This window comes from Rhinatrema bivittatum, chromosome 12, assembly GCF_901001135.1.
Source record: "Rhinatrema bivittatum chromosome 12, aRhiBiv1.1, whole genome shotgun sequence".
NCBI classification, from domain to species: Eukaryota; Metazoa; Chordata; class Amphibia; order Gymnophiona; family Rhinatrematidae; genus Rhinatrema; species Rhinatrema bivittatum.
The window spans coordinates 44,666,679-44,687,893 of NC_042626.1; the positions used below are offsets into that span (position 1 = coordinate 44,666,679).

The 21,215-nt window shown below is 42.2% G+C and overlaps 1 protein-coding gene and 1 long non-coding RNA gene across 3 annotated transcripts in view; one reads left to right on the forward strand and one right to left on the reverse strand.

Moving 5' to 3' along the window:
• Positions 1-6,176, forward strand: part of LOC115074090 — a 60,342-nt gene extending 54,166 nt beyond the window's left edge. The window contains exons 2-3 of the long non-coding RNA XR_003852183.1: positions 5,017-5,178; positions 5,884-6,176. This is a non-coding gene — a long non-coding RNA (uncharacterized LOC115074090). The remainder of the gene's footprint in view (positions 1-5,016; positions 5,179-5,883) is intronic.
• FOXRED1 (FAD dependent oxidoreductase domain containing 1) overlaps positions 1-21,215 on the reverse strand; it is a 56,936-nt gene that overhangs the window by 30,048 nt on the left and 5,673 nt on the right. The window contains exons 2-5 of one of the 2 annotated variants that reach the window (XM_029573219.1): positions 18,011-18,231; positions 14,761-14,871; positions 12,402-12,520; positions 6,769-6,863 (exon numbers count right to left, since the gene is read on the reverse strand). In XM_029573219.1, coding sequence (XP_029429079.1) covers positions 6,769-6,863; positions 12,402-12,520; positions 14,761-14,871; positions 18,011-18,231 — 546 coding nt within the window. The remainder of the gene's footprint in view (positions 1-6,768; positions 6,864-12,401; positions 12,521-14,760; positions 14,872-18,010; positions 18,232-21,215) is intronic. The other variant, XM_029573220.1, reaches the window with a different exon arrangement.

Genomic DNA, 21,215 nt, shown 5'->3' on the forward strand with positions numbered 1-21,215 from the left:
ATTCAGTATGTCATCTTAATCGTTTCAGTCTTTCAGCTGAAGTCAAGCGCAAACCCTTGCTGGCAGGTACTAGGAAAGAAAAACTGGTGGACTGTGGTCTTTCTGTAAGAGACTGAAACCAGGCCCACTTCCTGTTTAGCACCAAGTAAACCATTTGGGGAAGTTCCCCAAGAGAGAGAGACATTCCACAAAATGCAGTGCTCATCTATTTGGTTTGTCATCTAATCAGCGAAACCACCAAAAGGGACTTCATTTTCTTGGTTTTTTTTCTCCCACACAATTTTAAGTTTGGGACAGGGTGCACACTTTACAAACTAGTGACATTAGGGTGGATCTGTTCTCCCCTCCCCTTTTTGAGTACTCAGGGGTAAAGAATTTCTGAAAGTTGTGTACTTCACTGCTTCCCCCCTCCCAATCTATTAGAATTCCTTTTTTTTTTTCCGATCCATATCCTGGCCTCTTAGCCAGGTTGTCCTGGCTGAGAGGCCATACCCAGTGTTATTTCTGCATTGCATTGCTTGATTTAAAATAAAATAAAAAGCTACAAGTTTATATTATGCTTCACTACTGTACTTTCCCATTTAATGTTCTGGTTGGATTTACTGTCTGCTTACACAATACTAGTACATTACTGTTTTATTCAGGTGTGATGATTTTATCTGGTCTGTGGTGCCACAAGTGAGAAAGGTATAAGACTATGATACTGAGGTGACCGGGAGCCTGTCTCATCTGCCACTCAGGCTATAAACCCAAAGATAAATCATATTAGTAAAAATAACTTCTCATGTGGTACTTCCCACCCCAAGCATAGGGGTAATTCATAGTCTGGACCAAGGGGGGGGGGGGAGGGGGCACAGGAAAGAAAGACATTTTTAAGCTTAAACATGAGGGAAAGTCAACAGTCAGTCAGCAGCGCATAGTTGGGTGGGTGGGGGTATCTTCAAAAGATAATGGCAAAAATGTTAGAAAGTCCTGATGGAGAGGTGGCTGAAAAAGCTCAGGGGTATTTAAATCAGAGCAGGCAGATAAAAAGGACTCCAAAATGCCTGTATCATCTGATAATAAGCAGGTTGTGGGTACATATAAAATAAAAGAGAAATACAAATAAATGACTTTAAAATGTCCTTAACTTGGAAGCTTTTTTGTTTGATGATGTCTCTGCTTTGAAAATCAGAGGCAAGGGGGAGAATTTGTTCATCCAGAAGGCATACACGCTGGAAACGCCAACTATTTAATTTGTTTTATTATTTTTAAGTTGTATTTCATGATTTTATGCAACATTTTGAGCTATTTAAATCTGGAAAGCGATTCATACATTAAATAAATAAAATATTTTAATGACCTGGATGTCCGCCACCCGACCGTTCGTTTGGCATTGGCAAAATCTGTTACATAGGACATGCCAGATGGAAAATATGGCTAGTGTTTCAGAGTTTTGGAAGCACAGATCTTTTATGGATGTCTGTGATAGACTGAGTACATGCTGGAACATCTGAATATAACTGAGGCTCAATTATTAGTATATTTGCCTTTGTAATTCTTTCATAGAGGGTCAAGTAGGGCTCAATTCCTGATGCTAGCTGAAAGATTGGGGGATGGGGGGGGGGGGGGGAGAGGATACGCAGAAGAAAAAAAAGAGGGGGAGGTCCTCTTACTAGCACCTGTTTACCGTATCTCTGTTCTTGTGTTAGGTCCAAGTTTGTAAATTATAAGCACATAAGAAGTTGCCATATTTGGTCACACAGAGGAGCCATCAAGCCCAGCATCCTGTTTCCAACAGTGGCCAATCCAGGATACAAGTGCCTGGCAAGTACCCAAACATTAAATAGATCCCACGATTCTAATGCCAGTTATAAGCAGTGGCTATTCCCTAAGTCAACTTGACTAATAGCAATTTATGAACTTTTCCAGGAACTTGTCCAAACCATTTTTAAACCCAGCTAATCTAACTGCTTCTATCACATCCTCTGGCAATGAATTCCAGTGCTTACTTGTGCACTGAGTGAAAAAGAATTTTCTCCATTTTGTTTTATATGTGCTACTTACTAACTTTATGGAGTGCCCCCTAGTTCTATTACCTGAGAGAAAACAATTCCTAAAACTCTCTGGTCAGGATCACAGTTATATCTAAAGATCCCTTCCTTTAAGCATGTGTATTTGGAAGAGTTCAGAGAACACCTTTATGTCCAGGGGCCATCTTTGTGGAAGATCCCCTATCTTTAATTTTTACTGTGACTGGGTATACTTTGCTTTAAGTTTATGGGGTACAAGTTTGTTGATTCTGTTTTCAGATTCATAATATGTTTGTTTAACCATATCCAATTTATAAGCTATATCTTTATAATAAGAATAGATGACAACGCCATCATCTTATCATTTTTCCAAGACAACATTAACAAACACTTGAGATTCCCCCTTATCTTGTAAGGGCTTTGAGATAAGGGGAAGTACATTTTCATAAACTTTCATGTGTCAAGAAAATATTTTGGAAGCATTTTCATTGGAGATTTCAGTCTCTTCTTTGGAAGACTGATGATTCAAATATTGCACCAACAAATAACATTCTCTAATTTTTCCATTTTATTTTGCAAAAAAAAAAAAAGAATGCCCTTGAAGAAAACACCAACTGAGTCTTGCACAGCAGTCTTTCTAGGTTCTAATAGCTCTACTTATTAGATATTAAAGATACCTGCTTTTGTGTGTGTGTAAAGTAGTAGAAAGACCTTGATGTTAAGTCACTAAGTGGGCCAATTGTGAAGATTACTTCATGATGACTTCCCAAATAACATCCAAGGTAATATTAGGGTGCTTGGTAAAGCAGAAGGGCAATACCGTAGGTTTTTGGACTACTTCCAATGTTGGCAAAACTGCTACAATGCCTTCAGTTGAAGATTCCACCTCCACACAGAGGTGCAGTCAAAGGTCGTCCCAGTGGTCAGCCCCTCAAACCAGGCATCTCTCATCACTGGAACAGTCAATGGCATAACTTCATCCAGCTGTGACCAGGAAGAAATGCTGTCCACTTTGTTAGCCACTTGAATCCCGGGTTGAGGCACGTGGAGCAGCTCCAGTGTTAAAGATGTTTCAGAGTCTGGAACGGTTGCCGGTAAACCTTTGTCTGGTGCGCTGTTCAACAACTGCTCAACAGAGTTTACAAGAGGGTCCAGGTGCCGAAGGAAACATTTATCCATTGGACCTGCTGGCATTGATGTGCCAAGGCATCTGGAAACACACTGGCTTTACCCTCTTACCCATAGAGAAAAAAACACTACAAAAGATAGTATCTTTAAAAGTTAGGAAGATCCTTCAAGGGCTCACGTCTCAATGTGTGGCCATCTTGGAATCCCAGAGTCATCTTATTGTATATCCTATACTACAGCGCAAGCTGGAGTGCATATCCAGATCATCAACGGCAGCCAAACTAGCCAGGACAGGCTTCTTTGCATGTGTATTAGGGTAAGACAACCTCGTAAACAATTTCATTGTTAAGATAATGGATTCTGGGGTGGGAGAATTCAGTGAGTTCAAGGAATGACAATAAGATCAATCACATATGATTGTCTGAAAAAGTTACTAAAAGCTCTGCAATTGGTATGTTTCATTGCTTTTGAAATGTGCCTTTTCAGGTATGCATTCTCATTAGCATATTTCACAGCATTACGTGTGAGTGAGCTGGTTCCCCAGTTTGCCCGCTTTCCTAAACATTACTGGGCTCATGTTGAGTGACATTTACCTCTGACATAACAAAATTATGACCCTAATTTGCAGGCCAAAGACAGACCAGGAGAGGTATGGAGCAAAGTCAATTTTGCAACAACTGCAGGTTGAGATTATCAAACAGTAGAACTAGCTGAGAAGGTGCGTAACCTGGGCGTAATAATCGACCCAGAACTCAATCTGAAACACATATCACTGAAAGTAAAAGAAGGGTATACTAAACTAATGGTCCTAAGGAAGTTAAAACCGCTATTGAAAGTTCAAGGAACTATAATTAAATCAGAACTGAACGCAGAAAAACGATTTGAGATGATTGAGAACTCTTTAAGGTTTTCTAATCTGCGAGTGGTGAATTTTCCACTTGTGAAGCAATTAACTCCGGTAGAAATGATAAGAGAATATATGCAAGAGTGCCTAAAGATCCCTAAGGAGATAATGCCGGTTGTTTCAAAGGCATACTTTACTTATAAGAAAGATTCACCATTGGCTGGAGTGGAACAAAACCAGGGGTTTCGTCCTCCTTCAACGCTTAGTCGGTGGGTGTAGAGCTGTTGCCTGCTAGGTCTCACGCATGAGTCCGGTTGACTCTATCCGGTGACCCGGATAGAGTCAACCGGACTCAAGCGTGAGACCTAGCAGGCAACAGCTCTACACCCACCGACTAAGCGTTGAAGGAGGACGAAACCCCTGATGAAAGGTCCCTGGACGGACCTGAAACGCGGCTGCGTCGGTTACCCATCAATAACATCAGATGAGTCGGGATGTTGAAGGAGCTTATTTTTTAAGCCTTGATTTACAGTCTTCTATGCCTATGGGGTTGATCATAAGCATTTAAATCAGTCATCAATACCCTCACGGGATTATTATAACTTTGCCGGGACATTCATATTTGTTGTTTCACAGTTGTTCGGAGGAAAATTTTTTCACCGTTGTTAACAAGGAAGAATTTTATAAAAACACACTAGAAAGGTTTGCACTTGGTGTCATCACATTTATCTCAAGAAAAATATTGGACGGAGGAGGTTCGTTTATGATTATAATTATAATCATATTACCCCTGGTGGGGATCTATGATAACGATATATGAAACGTTCCTCTCTTCCTCAAAAAATATTTTTCTTAAAACATACATTTATTTAAACGTTGTTTAAATTGTTTTACCCGGTTTTGGGATCAGAAGGATTATAGACCCGAATAGATAATTCATTACGGAGGATTCGAATTGTGGTTTTTCAATTGATGTTTAGGAATTCCTCTAAGCAATTTGGTGCTCATTGTGAGTTTTGGTATATTCTCCAGATACATCAAGAGGACTATGCTGCATTTGGGTATGTCTACACTTATTTGTCCACTGGGCCCACAAGAAAGCACTGTCCAGACTGTTGGGGGAGCACCTAGACCTGGACTAGCAGTGCAACATTCCTGCTTTGGATGAGACATTGAAGGATGAGGTGGGACCAGGTAATGCCTCTGTTTCTTCAGAAGAAATACAAAAAAATCACAAGCTCCTCCCTGGGCAGTAATCCTCCACTTGGGAGGCAATAACCTTGCAACTACACACACCATAGATAGAGTTAATCTGAAAGATTCAAAGAGATTGCTTGTCGGTCACTGGCTTGTTTCCAGTGTACTACATTGCCTGGTCCATCATGCCTTAGAGAGAATGGAAGGGGGAAAAGAGATCACTGAGTGAAGGAAAAAACTAGGAAAAAGTTAAACAAATTGATGCACAGGTTCATGTGCACCATGGTCCATGAACATGGTCCATTACACGAGCTCATAAGTGGAAGATTGGCCAGGAAGGTATAGAACAGATGGGATGCATTTACCACATGTGGGCTTGGATATCTTTAATAGTAATATACAGGATGTACTTGAAAGTTTATTGGTTAGGTTTAGCCGCAGTAGTAGTTAGGGGGAGCCTTCAACAAGTAAGATGTTGCTACCAAGGGCTGTGGAAGAAATGGCCACACAGCAAGCATTATGCTAAATCATGGAGGGCAATGTGTGCAAGATAATTTTCCTGCCCCTTTTGTTGCAAATAAGAATCTAAAAAAACTGAAGCAATATGCTGGTCAAGATTCAGCTTTTACAGTAGAGATGGGCCTATTCTTCACCCCACATTGACAGCACATGCCTGAGCTGGTGTATCCTTCTGTATTACAGATAAGAGTTGGCTACTCATGGAAGAGACACTTTACCAGCATTCAGAGTTTGGATTGCTAAACAAATTTTGGTCACAGGTCGTGATGCTTGTGTGTAGAAGGGAGTTGATTTTTTACAGTCAACTTTCATACTGAGAATGGTATCTCATGTGTGTGATTTATAGAAGATGGGTGGCACCAGATGAGAGTGGCCACCCCACCACAAAGAAGTTGGACAAATTCCATTGATGTTAAAAGTGTATAATCTTTGACTGGATAATTCTTACGTACAAGTTGCTGTATGCTGCAGCCATTAACAACGACATATAAAGTAATCCTCTTCTTGATTCAGTGTCTGCCTGAATTCTTTTGAGAAAAAGGGTGGGTCGGGGGCAATGGCTAGACAGGGTAGGTGGTGCCGATGTAGTATCTGTCAGAACTGTGTTTTTTTTTCCTCTCTCTCTCTCTCATGCTTCCCCCCCACTGTGCCTGGATGAAATAAAAAGCTTAAAAAAAAAAAAAAAATCTATGCACATAGTTTTACCCCCACTTCTCGGCCTGCTGAAAATGCAGGTAATTTGTACTTATGTACCTTGTGACTCATTTTCAAAGATAAACTACTCAAGTAGTTTCCCTTTGAAAATTAGCTACAAAGTACACAGGTAGAAAATATGCTCATTGCTGGCAGCTGGATAAGATAATGAAAATTGGCCCCTTAAAACTGGAAAATAAACTGCTTCTTTTTTATCTTGTTCCTTTGTTAGTTCACTTAGAAATGCTGTACTTGGCACTGCCACTTTAAGACAGCAGAACATCGTTACAACCTGAATTATCTTTCATGGTGCTAGATATACTGATAGAAATAATTCATGTTATCAAAATGGGAGATTTTCTACTCAGTAGATACCATAAGAAGCCAAGGCCACTCCGTCTGTGTTTATCCAGGGAAATTTCTTCTTCAGCTTCTGGGGCCCCAGCAAAGCCACTTTTGCTCCATGGGATCTGAAAAACAGGGACAAGCAGACCAAAAGTGCTGTTTTTGTTTTGTTTTTTTTCTGGGGACTATGCTCATATATCCACTAGAGAGACTACACTGTTATGATTGGTATTTGTACTAGGTGCAGAGAGCAAATGGCATGACTAACCCAAATGTGCTGCTATTATGTGTGTGACACACGTTATTCATGCAATACTGACAGAGTATTTTCTGTAGAAATAGTGTCCCGATCCTAATTTATTTTTATATGAAGGTTGAAATCTTGCTGGGTTGGTCAGATCCCTAGTGGGAATTATCAGGGCAGAATCACCAATAGACAAAGAAAGCAAATGCTTATGGGAAGCTGCCTGATGGGGAGAACGCCCTTTTGGGTCTCTTTTTACATCAATTGGGGAGTCACAAAATCTTGTTGGCAGGGTTGGGGAGGAGGCAGAGAGGAAGGGTACAGCTGGCTGTCTCCATGCTTAAGGGCAGCCAGGGGTATAAATCCAGCATTAGGGACTGGGTGATAGAGATTTGATCCTTCATGTACTACAGATGGTCAATCTCAGCCAAAAGCCGATGTTATGTTATTTTATTTATATGCCACTTAAGTTAATAACCCTAAGCTGCTAACAAATGGAAGATATATACAATTAAAACAAAAACAAATACAGCAATTAAAAAAACAAACAAACTAAAAACAGTTAAAATAACATATCATTGAAGCTACTGTAAAATATTGGGGAATACAAAAAAGATTGGGAAGTGGAGTAGAATAAAAAATATTTATAAGGACTCTTTTTATAAACAAGCATGAACAAAGAGGAAGGTTTTTAGTTGCTTTTTAAAACATTTGGGGCATTGGTTCAGATGTAAATCATCTAGTAACTGATTCCAATTTTCTACTGCAGCATAAAAAAAAAAAAAAAGCAAGCTTACTTACGGTAAACTATGTTTTCCATAGATAGCAGGATGAATTAGCCAGGTGTGGTAAGCAGGATAGCAGGATGAATTAGCCAGGTGTGGTAAGCAAACTTGCTTTTTTCCCTGCAGATATTAGGCTGAATTAGCCATGTTGTCTGGGAGTCCCCAGCTGAAATTGAGAGAAGTTCTTGCAGAGAGCTGGACAGTTTTAAGAAGGCTGAGTGACGGGCTGCGCTCTACCTAGTCAATGGCAGCAGACAGTCTCTCTATGTGGTTACTAAATGGAGTATGGACCTTCCCATCACTGCATCAGCTGCGGCTTGCTAGTCTAGGCAGTAGTGAGCCATGAACGTATGCAGGGAGGACCACGTGGACGCCTTGCAAATGTCCTGGATCGGAACATCACTTAGATGGGCTACTGATGCTGCCATCACTCTAACTTGATGTGCTCTCGGTGCACTGGCTAGTCTCTCTGATCTTTTGGCATAACAGTATTGAATGCATTGCGAAATCTAAGTGAAGAGGATTCTCTTGGAAACTGGCTGATCCGGAGCATTCGGGTTAAAGTAAAGTACACAGTTGTGAGGTTCTAGTTTCAGACTGTGTTCTCCTCTTATAGGTTGCCACGACTCACTTGCGGTCCAGTGTATGTAGCCACCTCTCCCCCTCATTCTTATGTGGCTTCAGGAAGAAGGTTGGCAGGGTGATGGGACCACCTTGGGCAGAAAGGAAAGGTGAGTCCGTAAGATCACTTTTTTATGATATTATTCCAGCTACAGAGAATAGTGGACAAACGCCTGTAGCTCACTGACTCGTCTTGTGGAGGTTAGGGCGACTAAGAATAGTACCTTCCAGAAGAGGTATCTTGGATAAGCTGATTCCAGGAGTTCAAAGGGCGGCAGCATCAGCTGCTCCAGAACAAGATTTAGATACCACGGGACCGGTGGTCAGAAACGTAGAATGCCCTTCATGAAGCGAGAGACCATGGTATGGTTGTAAACTGGCAGTCCCCAGTGGGAGTGGAGATGAGCCACAACCACGCTGACATGAATCCTCACCAAAGCTTTCGCCAGTCCTGACTGAAATAGGGAGTGGAGGTACTCCAAGAGCTGCTCCGGGGAGCACAAGGAGTGGTCTCTATTCCCTTGGCGATACACCAAGTTGCGTATCTCAGCCATTTTCCCTGATATCTTGAAAGTGCTCCACCATGCACAACTATCAGAAGGTCCTGGACTTCTGAGGGCAGCCATAGGTGACTTAGTACTGTCCTTTCAATTTCCACACTGTGAGGTGAAGGGAGGAGTGCAACAGGTAAAGCAGTGTGCCCCTGTCCTGTGACAGCAGAGCTGCACTGTGGCCCAGTGGAATGGGAGGCTCTGAAGAGAGATGTACAATATAGGCATACCACGGTTGCCTGGTCCATACTGGAGCGATCAGGATGAGATCCACCAAGTCTACTATACATTTCTGTACAGTCCTGGAAATGGGTGTTATCGGGGGATGCATAAGAAGCCCTCCCGCCCATGATATAAGGAACACGCCTGGTGCCAGGCGAATCCGGCTTGGGTACACTGAGCAGAACACTTTCACCTTCCTGTTGCCCTCTGTCACAAAGAGATCTATGCTTGGGAGGCCCCAGATCTGGAAGAGGGATTCCTCCATATCTTGGTGAAGTTCCCACTCGTCCAGGTGGAAGATCCTGCTTAACTTGCCGCAGTGGAGTTCTCCACTTCAAGAAGGTAGGTCGCTTGTAGGATGATTGAGCATTCCTCTGCTCACTCTAGGATACGCACCGCTTCCTCTGCCCACTCTAGGATGCGCACCGCTTCCCTGCACAACCTCCAGGAACCTGACCCTCCTTCGTTTACGTAGAACATTGCAACCTGATTGTCCGTGTGGACCATCATGACTCTCCCTTGCAGGCATCCCTCGAATATGAGTATTGCACTGCCAATTGTTCGGAGCTCCAGGAGGTTTATCTGCTGGGTCCTCTTCCAGCGGGACCAGAGCCCCTGTGTGTGGATGTGATCCAAGTTGGCCCCCCAACCCATGTTCAAGGCATCCTTGGTGAGAATAAGCTGATTAACCGGGGGCATAGCGATACTCCCACTAGAGAGGGTTGTGGGGCGTAACCACCGTTCAAGTTGGATTTCATGCTGGGGGTAAGTCGAACTTGCCATAACAACTGTTGGGAGAACTGTGTCTACTGAGACTTGAGGCCCCACTGAAGCCGATGAATGTGCAAATGGGTGTGGGGCACAATATAGATGGCCACCGCCATGTGATCGGGCAAGGTCAAGAGCTGCCAGGTCGATGTGTGAACAGAGTCCCTCATCTGCAGAGCTAGGGTGTGCAGTGCACGGGCCCTGTCTGCTGGCAAGAATGCCCGAACCTGAGCAGTGCTTATACAGGCACCAATGAACTGGAGGTTCTGTGTTAGTTGAAGGCTGGATTTCTCGTAGTCAATTATTAACCCTAGTCCTTCCAGACATTGAATCATTGTGAGTAGGTTGTCCTCAAAGGTGCTGGGTTTGGATGCCACCAGCAACCAGTTGTTGAGGTATGGAAACAACTGTATCCCCTGTTTCCTGAGGTGGGCCACTGTTACTGCTAGACATTTGGTAAAGACTCTCAGGGCAGACGAGAGGTCAAAGGGGAGAACTTTGCATTGGTAGTGGTGACTGTTGACCTGAAAGCACAGGTATCGCCACGAGGAGGAATGCATGGGGATATGCAAGTAAGTAACAGGTGTTCTCCGATGATCAGCAGAATGCCAGTCCTCACATATGGGTGATGTCATCAGACTGAGCCCAGTGCAGAACTTTTGTTTCATAGATTCTAAAGCTTTCAGCATGCTCTACTGAGCATGTTTAGTTGCAGTCATCTCCCTGTCTTCCAGATAGAGCTCTTCAGACCATGATATAGCTAAGACATGGAGAAACCAACTCTTAGGGGAGGAGGAAGAGAATCCTGAGGATAACATCCTGCTGTCCCATCGGAGAATGCCTGTTACAAGTAACCTCATTTTCTTTGAGGACAAGCAGAATGGCAGTCCTCACATATGGGCGATATCCCAAGCTGCAGACTGCCCAAAAACAAGAAAAAAAAGGGGAAAACATAGTGCTAGAGGCACCACATGAGTTATTGGTAGGAAAAAAAAACAAAAAAACCTCTCCTCCCCCAGCATTTTTTTTTTTTTTTTGAGGCACCGGACCCATAACAGGCTCTAGGAGGGACAGGAGTTTATCTAGATCTCAAAGAGACCTCTAGGACAAATGGAGTGACAAAACCCCCCGTTGATTGGCAATAGTCCCTGCCGAAGGCAGGGGTGCGATACAAACTCATAGCAAGAAGCCCACTTCGCCGCACAAAAACCATTGCAATCAGAGCTTCCGCACAACGAGATCTGACAAATCCCACTAGGCCTAGGTCCTCCTGGCTACAGGAAAGGGCACAAATCACCAATCAAGAGAAAAGAGCTCTTGAACAAAAACTGCAGTTTTCTGTGGTGAGTGGCCCTAGCATTCCTGTGCTACATGCCCAGTTTCTGATTGTACTCTGGCACAGACATGCAAGGGCGATTGATTTGATAATGGTGCAGCAGCAGAACAGATTGCCCAGGCTCATGCTCAACTTTCCTTCCAAGAAGACTGAACTGCCAGAGCAAGCAAAAAAAATACCTACAGTACCTGAATGTAATCCACTTTGAAGCGATGAAAAGTGCAAAAAAAAAAAAGTGGAAATAAATAAATAGGAAAGCTGACAAGCAAGAAGAGAGGCAATGTCATCCAGTATATCAGAGGGGAAGATTAACTTGGGCCCATGGAGATTAGTTCTTAGGAGCATGGAAAGGATGAGCTCTCTTCCCCCCCAGAAATGTTCCAGTCCTGGATTACTTTGCTATCTGAGCTACTGCTTTGCCCAGCAGTCAGACAAAATTTCATGGAACTCCTGCCTGGATGGAAGCTCAGGCAAGTCTTCAGGCTAGAGGCCTACTCAGACCAAACACGGACTGTGGACTGCAAGTCCCACAAGGCACCAACAAAGGCACAAAAAACAGACAAAGTGAAGGACGGGACAACATGAACAAGCTGCATGTGCAGCATTATTTATTAGGTAGAAGAGAAACCTCCACCAAGTTGCACCGTGCACTAGGATCTGACATGCAGCTAGCAGAGAGAAACCTTCAAAAAAGGAAAAAAAATAAGCATCAAAATAAACACAAACTATAGAAAGAAAAAAAAAAACTTGCAGGAACCTGGTAGAAAAAACAGCTTCCGCAGCATCAAAGCTTTCACTGCAGTAGTTGTGAGGGAGAGAGCAAAGAACAGTGTCTTACAGGCTCTGTGGGGAAAAAAAAATAAAACAGAATGAGCTTTGCCTGGGAGGCAGGAAGATGACTACCGCTGCATGTGCTCAATAGAGCATGCTGCAAGCTCAAGGCTCTTTAAAATCAAAGTTCCATGCTGGGCTCCGTCGGATGACATTACCCATATTTAAGAACAGACATCTTTCTTGTCTTTGGAGAAAATCATGAACCACAATTCATGCAGACACAGTGCAATGCCAGGACTTGGTGCATGCTGGAAAAATCTGCATAGCTGAGTCAGCTTGAACTCAGGTGATGAGGAAGATACCTTTGAATTTGCACATTCTCCTCCAATATTGTAGCTCTGTTCTCATCAGCCAGGAAGAGATAGCCTGAAGGATTAAACTGAATGTCAATTGGATCCTCATTCACAATTCCTAGGTGCTCCTGAAAAATAAAAAAGTATAATTAGTGTATATGCTGGGAATGCCACCACTTAGGACTCAGCCTACAGGACATTCAAAATAGCCCCTCTCTTAACTCTGCCTTGTTTTGGTCTTATGTTTATTCAGTCACTTTTTTCAGAATAAATAAAAAAACAAAACAAACCCCACTGTACATTACAATAACATCCCCTCTTCATCCACTCTCCAGTTGTCTATGCTATAGTCCTCTCAATGTGATGCCTGCTTGGGGTTCTCATGAGGGATGTAAAGAGCAGCTCCCCTTCTTCTCAATTTCCTAATATTCAAATGGTGAAAATAGTTTTGTAGAAAAAAAAAAAGTCTTCCCAAAAAAACCCACCAATGTCCCTCCTAGGCTCAGTGGATGCTTGAGCATCTCCAATATCAGATCTGTCTTCCTGTATCACCTTTTCAGTCTTCCAGACCCATGGCAGGTGAGAGGAAAGATTTAAGAGGTGATGAAGAGCATACAGATATCTGATACTGAGGATGTTCATGCATCCATTCTTAGGAACTCAATTCAATCAGAGTGGCACTGGACTTCCATATACACAAATCTGCTGAGATAATACAGCAGTATTAAATCTATTCTAACAGATTTAATGGAGTTAAAGACTGGTGGCACAAGCCAAACTGGAGCTGCTGGAAAACCAAACAAGGCAGTTAAATTTTAAGATTTTAACTTTTTCCTAAGCTAACTATATCTCCCCACTGAGATGTTGAAAACATTTCTTGGAAATCTTGAAGACACAAGCCAAACTAACCCCACCCATAAAGGTTTAATTTTTACCTGGGAAGAAGTGAAGTGGTCAAGGGAAACTAGCGACAGAAGGTGAGCCAACTATGAACAGTAACCTTATCCACTATTTGAAGCAGTCTCTGGAATGAGAGACTACTAGAGCCACAGTAAGTGTCTTTTATGCTGGAGCTGGATCATAACTGGATTTAGATTTGTTTGTCAGAAGGATGATTTGGTTTTGGGTCAGAAAATTTGAGAGTTTCCTGATGTATTTTGGGTGATTTTCACTAGGAAAAGACAGTAAATAAATGCACTAGGAGGTTTTAGACTTCATACAAAAGAAACAGCTTGATTCTTCATCCAGGAGTAGTTGAATCTGCTCATCTACAGGGGTGGGGGAATCTACATCTTGTTAAGGCTAGAGCTAATTTGGGTTTGCGTTAAACAAAGAATGGAAATATTTATGCTTTTTTTTTTTTTTACAATAAAAGTATAGAGCATGTTGGTAGATCAGTGAAACACACGCCTACTTTAATACATTTTGATTTGTATATTTTAGACATCAGTACAAGGGTGTGAAGGGGTGTATAGACTAGAACCTCAGAACACCTTGAAGGACAGGGACCAGAGTGGGAATTCAGGCCACGAGGTGTTTCCCAAGGAAGGGGAATTAAACCCCAGACTTGGGAAGAAGCAAAGGGGCCCGAAAGGGAAAACTAAGCTTGACTTTTGAGGTAACATTGCTAAGGTAAACAACATTTCTGTTGTCATTTTTATTCTTCAGATAAACAGTTTTTCCCTTGCAAGCCGGAGTCCAGCTGGTTTTCTAAACTCCAATTCATCTCGCTAAAGCCAAAGACCATGCTATGCTATCAAAAGGATGTGAAGACTTTTACAAGGCACTGTACACACCTCAGCAGTTTCCTTGACTGAAGTTGAATAGTGAGGAAGCTAGGAGAAGTATACAGATGAACTGCAACCTTCCCCTTACTACCTCACCTGATATCATGAATAACTGCTGACACATGATAGCACCTATAAGGAGTTTTCCATAAAGAAGGCAATTTTATTACAGCCTGAATATTTTCAAAGCGCACTTACCCACATAAGTCTGCTTTGAAAATCCTTGTGTAATTGGCCTGGTTTGTAAATAAATTACTTTGTACAAAAGTACACCTGCTCCAAGCAGGGCATTAGTTGTACAGGGTAATTTAAGAGTCTGAACTCTACCTCTCCCAATCTGCACACACACACTATCCGGAATGCCTCTCCTCAGCATACGTAAAATTACACACAAAACCAGGTGTGCGCTCACAGGACACCCACTGTAACTATATCCTAATCACCCAAGAGTGCAACATTACAAGTGTTCTGAGAACAGCTTTAAATTCTCCCTAATCGCTCAACCAGAAAATCCCAACACGCTGAAAAAGAAAAATCAGATAACAGAACCTGGTTTCAGGAACTAATCTGGGAAGGCATACATTTATAGTGCGCAGGAAATAGGCAGAGAAGAGTGACATCTGAATGTTTTCGGGCATAGAGAACTGCTGGCGGATTCCTCCTATTGACAGCACCGTGGAGGCCTGTGAATACTGTGGAGAAAACAGGAGGAAATGAATGCAAAAAGAGCATCAGAAGCAGTAGAATAGGGGCACCCAAACTGGGTCCATGAGGGCCATAACCCAGTTGGGTTTTCCGGACTTCCATAATGAGTACACATGAGATTTATTTTCTTACAATGGAGATAAGTGCATGCAAATAGATCTCATACATATGCATTGTGTAAATCCTAAAAACCCAACTGGGTTAAGGCTCTAGAGGAGCAATTATGGGGACTCCTATATTAGAACCTCAATCTGACACAGGTGATATATACATATATGTGCATGGGCCACCCTATATTTTGCTGTTCCAAAACAAACAAAATACCTCACAATGCAAACTGTGCAATGGCAGTCAATTATGATCACTGGGCAAACCAACTGCTTTCTAATCCCGAAGAGGCAATGGGCATAAAATCCTTGACCAGCAACTCTCAATTAGAATCTTGTCACATCCAAATGGGATCTATTTAATGTTTGGGTACTTGCCAGGTAGTTGTGATTTGGAGTGGGCACTGTTGGAAACAGGATTCTGGACTTGATGGACCCTTGCTCTAACCCAGTATAATATATCTTATGTTCTTATGTCTGTCATTTTATGTCAACAAAACAGGGAAGCTGGATCATGGCCTCTGCCAAGAAGTGCTGAAGATTTGGAATTGGGCAACCGAAAATCGAGCTCTCCTCCAGGCCATCTATCTTCTCGAAATCTCCAACATGCTGGGGGATTACCTCAGCAGAGTATTTCATTCACATGTGTAGTTTCTGAAGTAATTTGTGGCAGACAAACTATTTAACTTACAGGTCTACCATCAGTAGATCTCTATTCGCCTAAGAGCAAAACAGAAAACTAAATCAATTTTGCTCCATTCTACTCAGAGATCTCTGACTAGCTCAGGATGTTTTCCTGTTCAATTGGGGAACAAGCCTCATGTACAGGGGCGAATTGCCTATTGAGGAATCGGCATCCCCCGGTGGGTCGGTCTGCTGAGCGCGGCCATGACAGAGCTGTGCTTGGCAGACCACGTGGTATCTCCTGGGCCGGCCTGGGTGGCGAATCCCTGGGCCGGTCTTCATCGGGAATCTGCTGCTGCTCATGTACGCTTTTCTGCCAATACTGCCCACCAACAGAATAGTTAAGAAGCTTCTCAAGGATTGAGTTCACTTGATCTTCATAGCTCCAGCATGGTCCAGGCAGATATGGTTTGCATCTCTCATACAATTTTCCAGCAGTACATCTGGGGTCAGACCCAGACTTGTTAAAACCATCCCTTTGTTTTGCGTTATTATCCCAGCCCCTAACCCTCAATCTAATGACTTGGATGTTGAGAGCTCAGTAGTCGCTGATCTTGATGTGCCCAGAGAAATTGAAGGCATATTATTTTCATCTAGAAATCCATCAATTAGAAGAAATTATGCTTTCAAATATAACAGATATTCCAAATGCTGCCAACAGAATGCTTTGGAACCATTTTCATGCAAACCCAAGCATTTACTAACTTGCCTGCTCCTCCTATCCGATTCTGGCCTTGCCACGTCTTTGGTGAGAATGCATCTCAGCACCATAGTAGTACACCATGTTCTGGTGGATTCATTTCTACTCCTCATCTGCTGATATCTAGATTTATGAAAGGTCTATGGCATGTCAAGCCTCTAGTATAAAAACCGCCGTTTCCATGGATCTTGAATGATGTCCTCTCTCAACTGATGAAGTCTCTTTGAATTTCTGGAGTTAGCTTTGTTTAAGTTCTTAATATAGAGATTTCTCATCGCAGTCACCTTCGCTAGAAGCCTCTTTTACAATATTCACAATGCAAGTCTTTCACAACCAGATAGTCCTCCATACTTGCACAAAGTTTCTACTGAAGGTTGTACATATCAATCCATTGTATTATCTACCTTCTTTCAGAGACCTCAAGCGCATGAAAACAAGCAAACTTCATACCTTGGACTGCAAAAGGGTCTTGGTCTATTACAAGAAAAACATAGCCACATTGCAAAACTTCTCAACTATCTATGAACTTAGCAGATCATTCTGTCTTTTCACACTTACCTCAGTTGTCAGTAGGCTATATTTTAATGCTATTAAAACTCTCTCCACACCATGTTCTGCCTAATCCATTGCCATCTCTCTGTTCTGTACATATTTTATCCATCTCTTGCACATCTCTTTATGCATCTAAGTGTCCTTGACAGCACGTGCTTTAATAAATTGGTTAGTCTAAAAGGTGTCACAACTTACATAAGAACATAAGAAATTGCCATGCTGGGTCAGACCAAGGGTCCATCAAGCCCAGCATCCTGTTTCCAACAGAGGCCAAAACCAGGCCACAAGAACCTGGCAATTACCCAAACACTAACTTCTGTCATTTGTGCTACACCAGACTAATTATCCCTCTGTTTTTCTCACATATGTGAGTCATACGACCCCAACAGGCTAAGTAGGCATGGCAGTTGCCAAACACACTTATTCTAATTGGATAGCTGAATGCATTCAACACTGAGGCTCTACTTTGCTGTCTTTACTGCTGCTCCCACACGACACACTTTTGGCGCTCAGCATTTTAGATTAGCTGCAACTGCTACTGTTCCCAATCAGCCGCTTGAAGCTCTGAAGCCCGCATTCCATTGCAGTGACATCATTGCTGAAGATCATCGGGGCCTGCATTAAAGGGCAGTCCATTATGTAGGCCTTCACGGACAGTCAACTACCTACATAGAATTAGCTCTGATATAGACTGAGGAGGCTCTTGAGGCAATGCCCGCATAGGAATTCCTGTACATGCTGAGCACAGCTCAAAACTCTACTCTAGAAGAGACCAGTTTGTTCGGTGCCACTGGATGATATCATCACATGTAATGGCTAATTCATCTCATCTATGGAAAACAGTTTATGAGAAGCAAACTTGTTTTACATAACAAAAGGGTCATTAGGAGGTATATTCCCATGACCAAGATCTGCCTCTTGGAGAGCTAAAATGGGACTTTAAATCTGATTATTTCTAGCATGCCATGAAGCTTTAATGCACTTCTTCAACCTTTGTGTCTGTCTGAAGTTATTTTATTTTGTGCCATATATTATTTTTACAGCAAAATTGAAACAGGTTTGATCCTGAAGCAAGCCACTTACCGTGGGGTCTCTCTCAACCACCAGCACTTTGACTCCATCTCGTATCCGCTCCTTTTGCTTTAACCAGTATGCAATTGACCAACCAATCACCCCTCCCCCGATGATCACAATGTCAGCCCGCTCTGGGGCCAGGTGGGCGGTGCTTTGTAAGGGAGTCCAGGTACTGCCGGGCAGGCTCTCCTTCAGTTTGTTATGGAATTTCACAAATTCTCTGTCCAAGTCTGCAAAGGGTGACAAGATGCAGATGTGATGGACAATCTAGCTTTGGGCATAAATGCGTTTTACTGCTGATAATCACAATCAGGCCAATCCCTTAATACGCACCGATCCAACTCTCCTGGGCACCCATGCTACATGCAAATGGGCTGCCGTGATAAAAAGGAGGCGCTAGGGGAAACTGCGCGCTCCTAGCACTTCCTCGGCAGTGGGTCCCAGAAGAGTTGGTTATCAGCCACTTATGCTTTGAAAATGCTCAGGCCCTTCACTGTGCACATTGTACATTAATACATGGAAAATAATATACATCATAATCTGTATAAGTACATGTCCAATTCAAGAGAAACTAAAAAGAAACTAATAAAGAAGAAATATAAAAATAGAACAGTTGAATTACAGCCTGTTGCCCTATAATTCTATTTTTTACTCCAGTTACATTATATAGCCCTCTTTACCAGTGGTGATTTTCTATGTCTCCAAGTGGGATGGATCTAGAAATACAAAAAGGTATTCCTTGGTAAGTCACTATACACTTACAGGGAATCTTTAGGAAACAAGTGGCCCCAAGTTGAATAGTATTCTGTTTAAGAACTAAAAATAACTTCCTGCAAATTGTGTTTCATGTGACAGCTGGAAAGATCTGTACTTTTTGTCCACAAAAATTAACTCCTTTGTATTTAAAATATTGTTTAAATACCATTTCTTTTCCATATCTGATACAAAAGGATACTAACAAGGTTGACCTAGTTATAATATCCTGAGAATCCTGAAGAAATTCAGAAAGATTGGAACTATCAATAGGAACAAAAAAAAGAGCCATACTTCCCTCAGGTCTAGTCTCCCTCCTAAGTTCAGGAAGGTAACTTAGTTCAGGATAAAGAAATCAAGATTTATATCTGCAAAACATCACATACATACTTATTAAATAATTCCATTGTGATAGCAGTCTAATTCTAGGAAAATTCAGTATTCTCAAATTGTTTGACCTCATAGAATTATCTAAAAGTCCAATTTTATTATGCAAATATAAACTATACTTTACATTAGAAGACAGATCTCTAACAGGCCGATACAGTACAGTGCACTCTGGAGTGCACTGTTAAACCCGTGTTTGGACGCGCTAGCTTTACCCCTTATTTAGTTTCCTGGCAAACATGGGTGAGCCACCAAGGAACAACAAGAAGCGATCTACAGGGTCATTGCCACTGCTTCAAATGCTTGCTTAAGGATAATCTCAATCTTTTCATCATGAGCATCCTTCAAGGCTGCTCCTCCTTCCATGGGAATAGTGGTCTGCTCGGAGACTGCATAGATAAGTGCATCTACCTTCGGAAAATGTAAGTGCTCTCTTCCCACTGGATCCAAAGGATACAGACCTTCCAAAATCCAACCCCCTTTGAAATTAGCATCTGGGGTGCCCCACTCAAGATCAATTCTTGAATGGCCTCCATCAAGGGGGAAAAAACAAGAGGCTCTACGTAAGGAAACCAAAATGGGATTTCTCTTTGGCTCAGAAACTGAATCTGCCCCAGGAATTCCAAGCATTTTCAAGGTCTGGGAAATCAGAGCTGGCAGTTCTTCTCTATGAAAGAACCGTGACATAGGGGCAGGGGAATAATTTCACCATCCTCAAAAGAGGCAGGATCAGCGTCATCATCCAGGTCAACTGAATCTCTAGGCAGAGATCCTGCTGCCGCTCTAGGAGTACTCCAGTGCTTAACATAAGGTCCAGACAAGGTTCCCACCTGTGCCTCTGCTCTTGGAGCATTGAACAGGGCCAAGGACTGTGCCTGAAGAAAGGACTGCAATCCCTGGAAAACTTCTACCTGTGAAAATGTAGAAGTATCCAGACCAGGAGGTACCTGAAGTATACTCACTGAGCCCCACCTAATTTGTCTTTACCCAGACCCATATCTGGCTGGGAAGAACCAGGCTTAGTGAAATCAGAGGAAGACAACTCTCCCTGAGCCCTCAAACAGCACTGGCACAAATCAGTGGGCACTCCTGGCTGAGACGCCCTAATATGACAATCAGTGCAAAGAGAAAGACACTTAATCTTCTTAGGTACAGGCACCATTTTGGCCAACAGTATGGTAAATGGCAACTGGAGGCATGTGTCTAGCTGTTTTACCTTTTTTTTTATACGCACTCAACTAGGCGCCCAAAAATTATGCGTCCAACACTTAGGAGCACACACCTAGGCACTTACCTAGGCATCCAAAAAATAAGTACACAAAAAACTTAAGTGCACAGTGGTAAGCATGTGGCCAGAATGGCATCGCTTAACATTGGCACGCACACTACAAGGCCCGACTGTGTGTCCAAAAACTGGGCACACAACCTGGATGCACAGCTAGTTGCACACACCAGACTGACAATCTTACTGATTTTCTAGAAAAATCATGCAAGATGAATATTGATTCAAGGGCTACCTTGATAGTTCAATTTTCTTCGTTGTTAGAAAGAGATTCTGTATTGAGGTTACATTTTAGATATCAAAATCAAGATTTTTATGGTCAGCGCATAAGGATTTTTCCTGATATAGTATGAGCTACCCAATTAAGACGAAGGAAATTTATAGCTATGAGAGCTGAGGTACTAGAAAGAGGGGCATAATTCTTTTTAAGATACCCATGTAGGTGCTTTATTAAATCATCAAGACTCGAGATATGTTTTCAATCAACCAGATCAGCTGCATACATATCTTGATTCACACTCAGAGTTTGCTCAGAGCTGGGAAACTATTGTTTGATGTAGGAGTTAGACAAATTTGTAATAGAAAATGATTATTCCTGATTACTGCTTCATTAAGTACTTAATAACCAATTATCTCAAATTTCTTGATGTTTCTTTTGTATTTCCTGATAACACAGATATATACAGTGATGTTTAGTAATGTCCTATATAGTATTGTTAAAGAGAGTTTTTTCTATATATGCATCTGTATAATTATGATTTAAATATGTAAAAGCATATAAAAGGAAAGAAA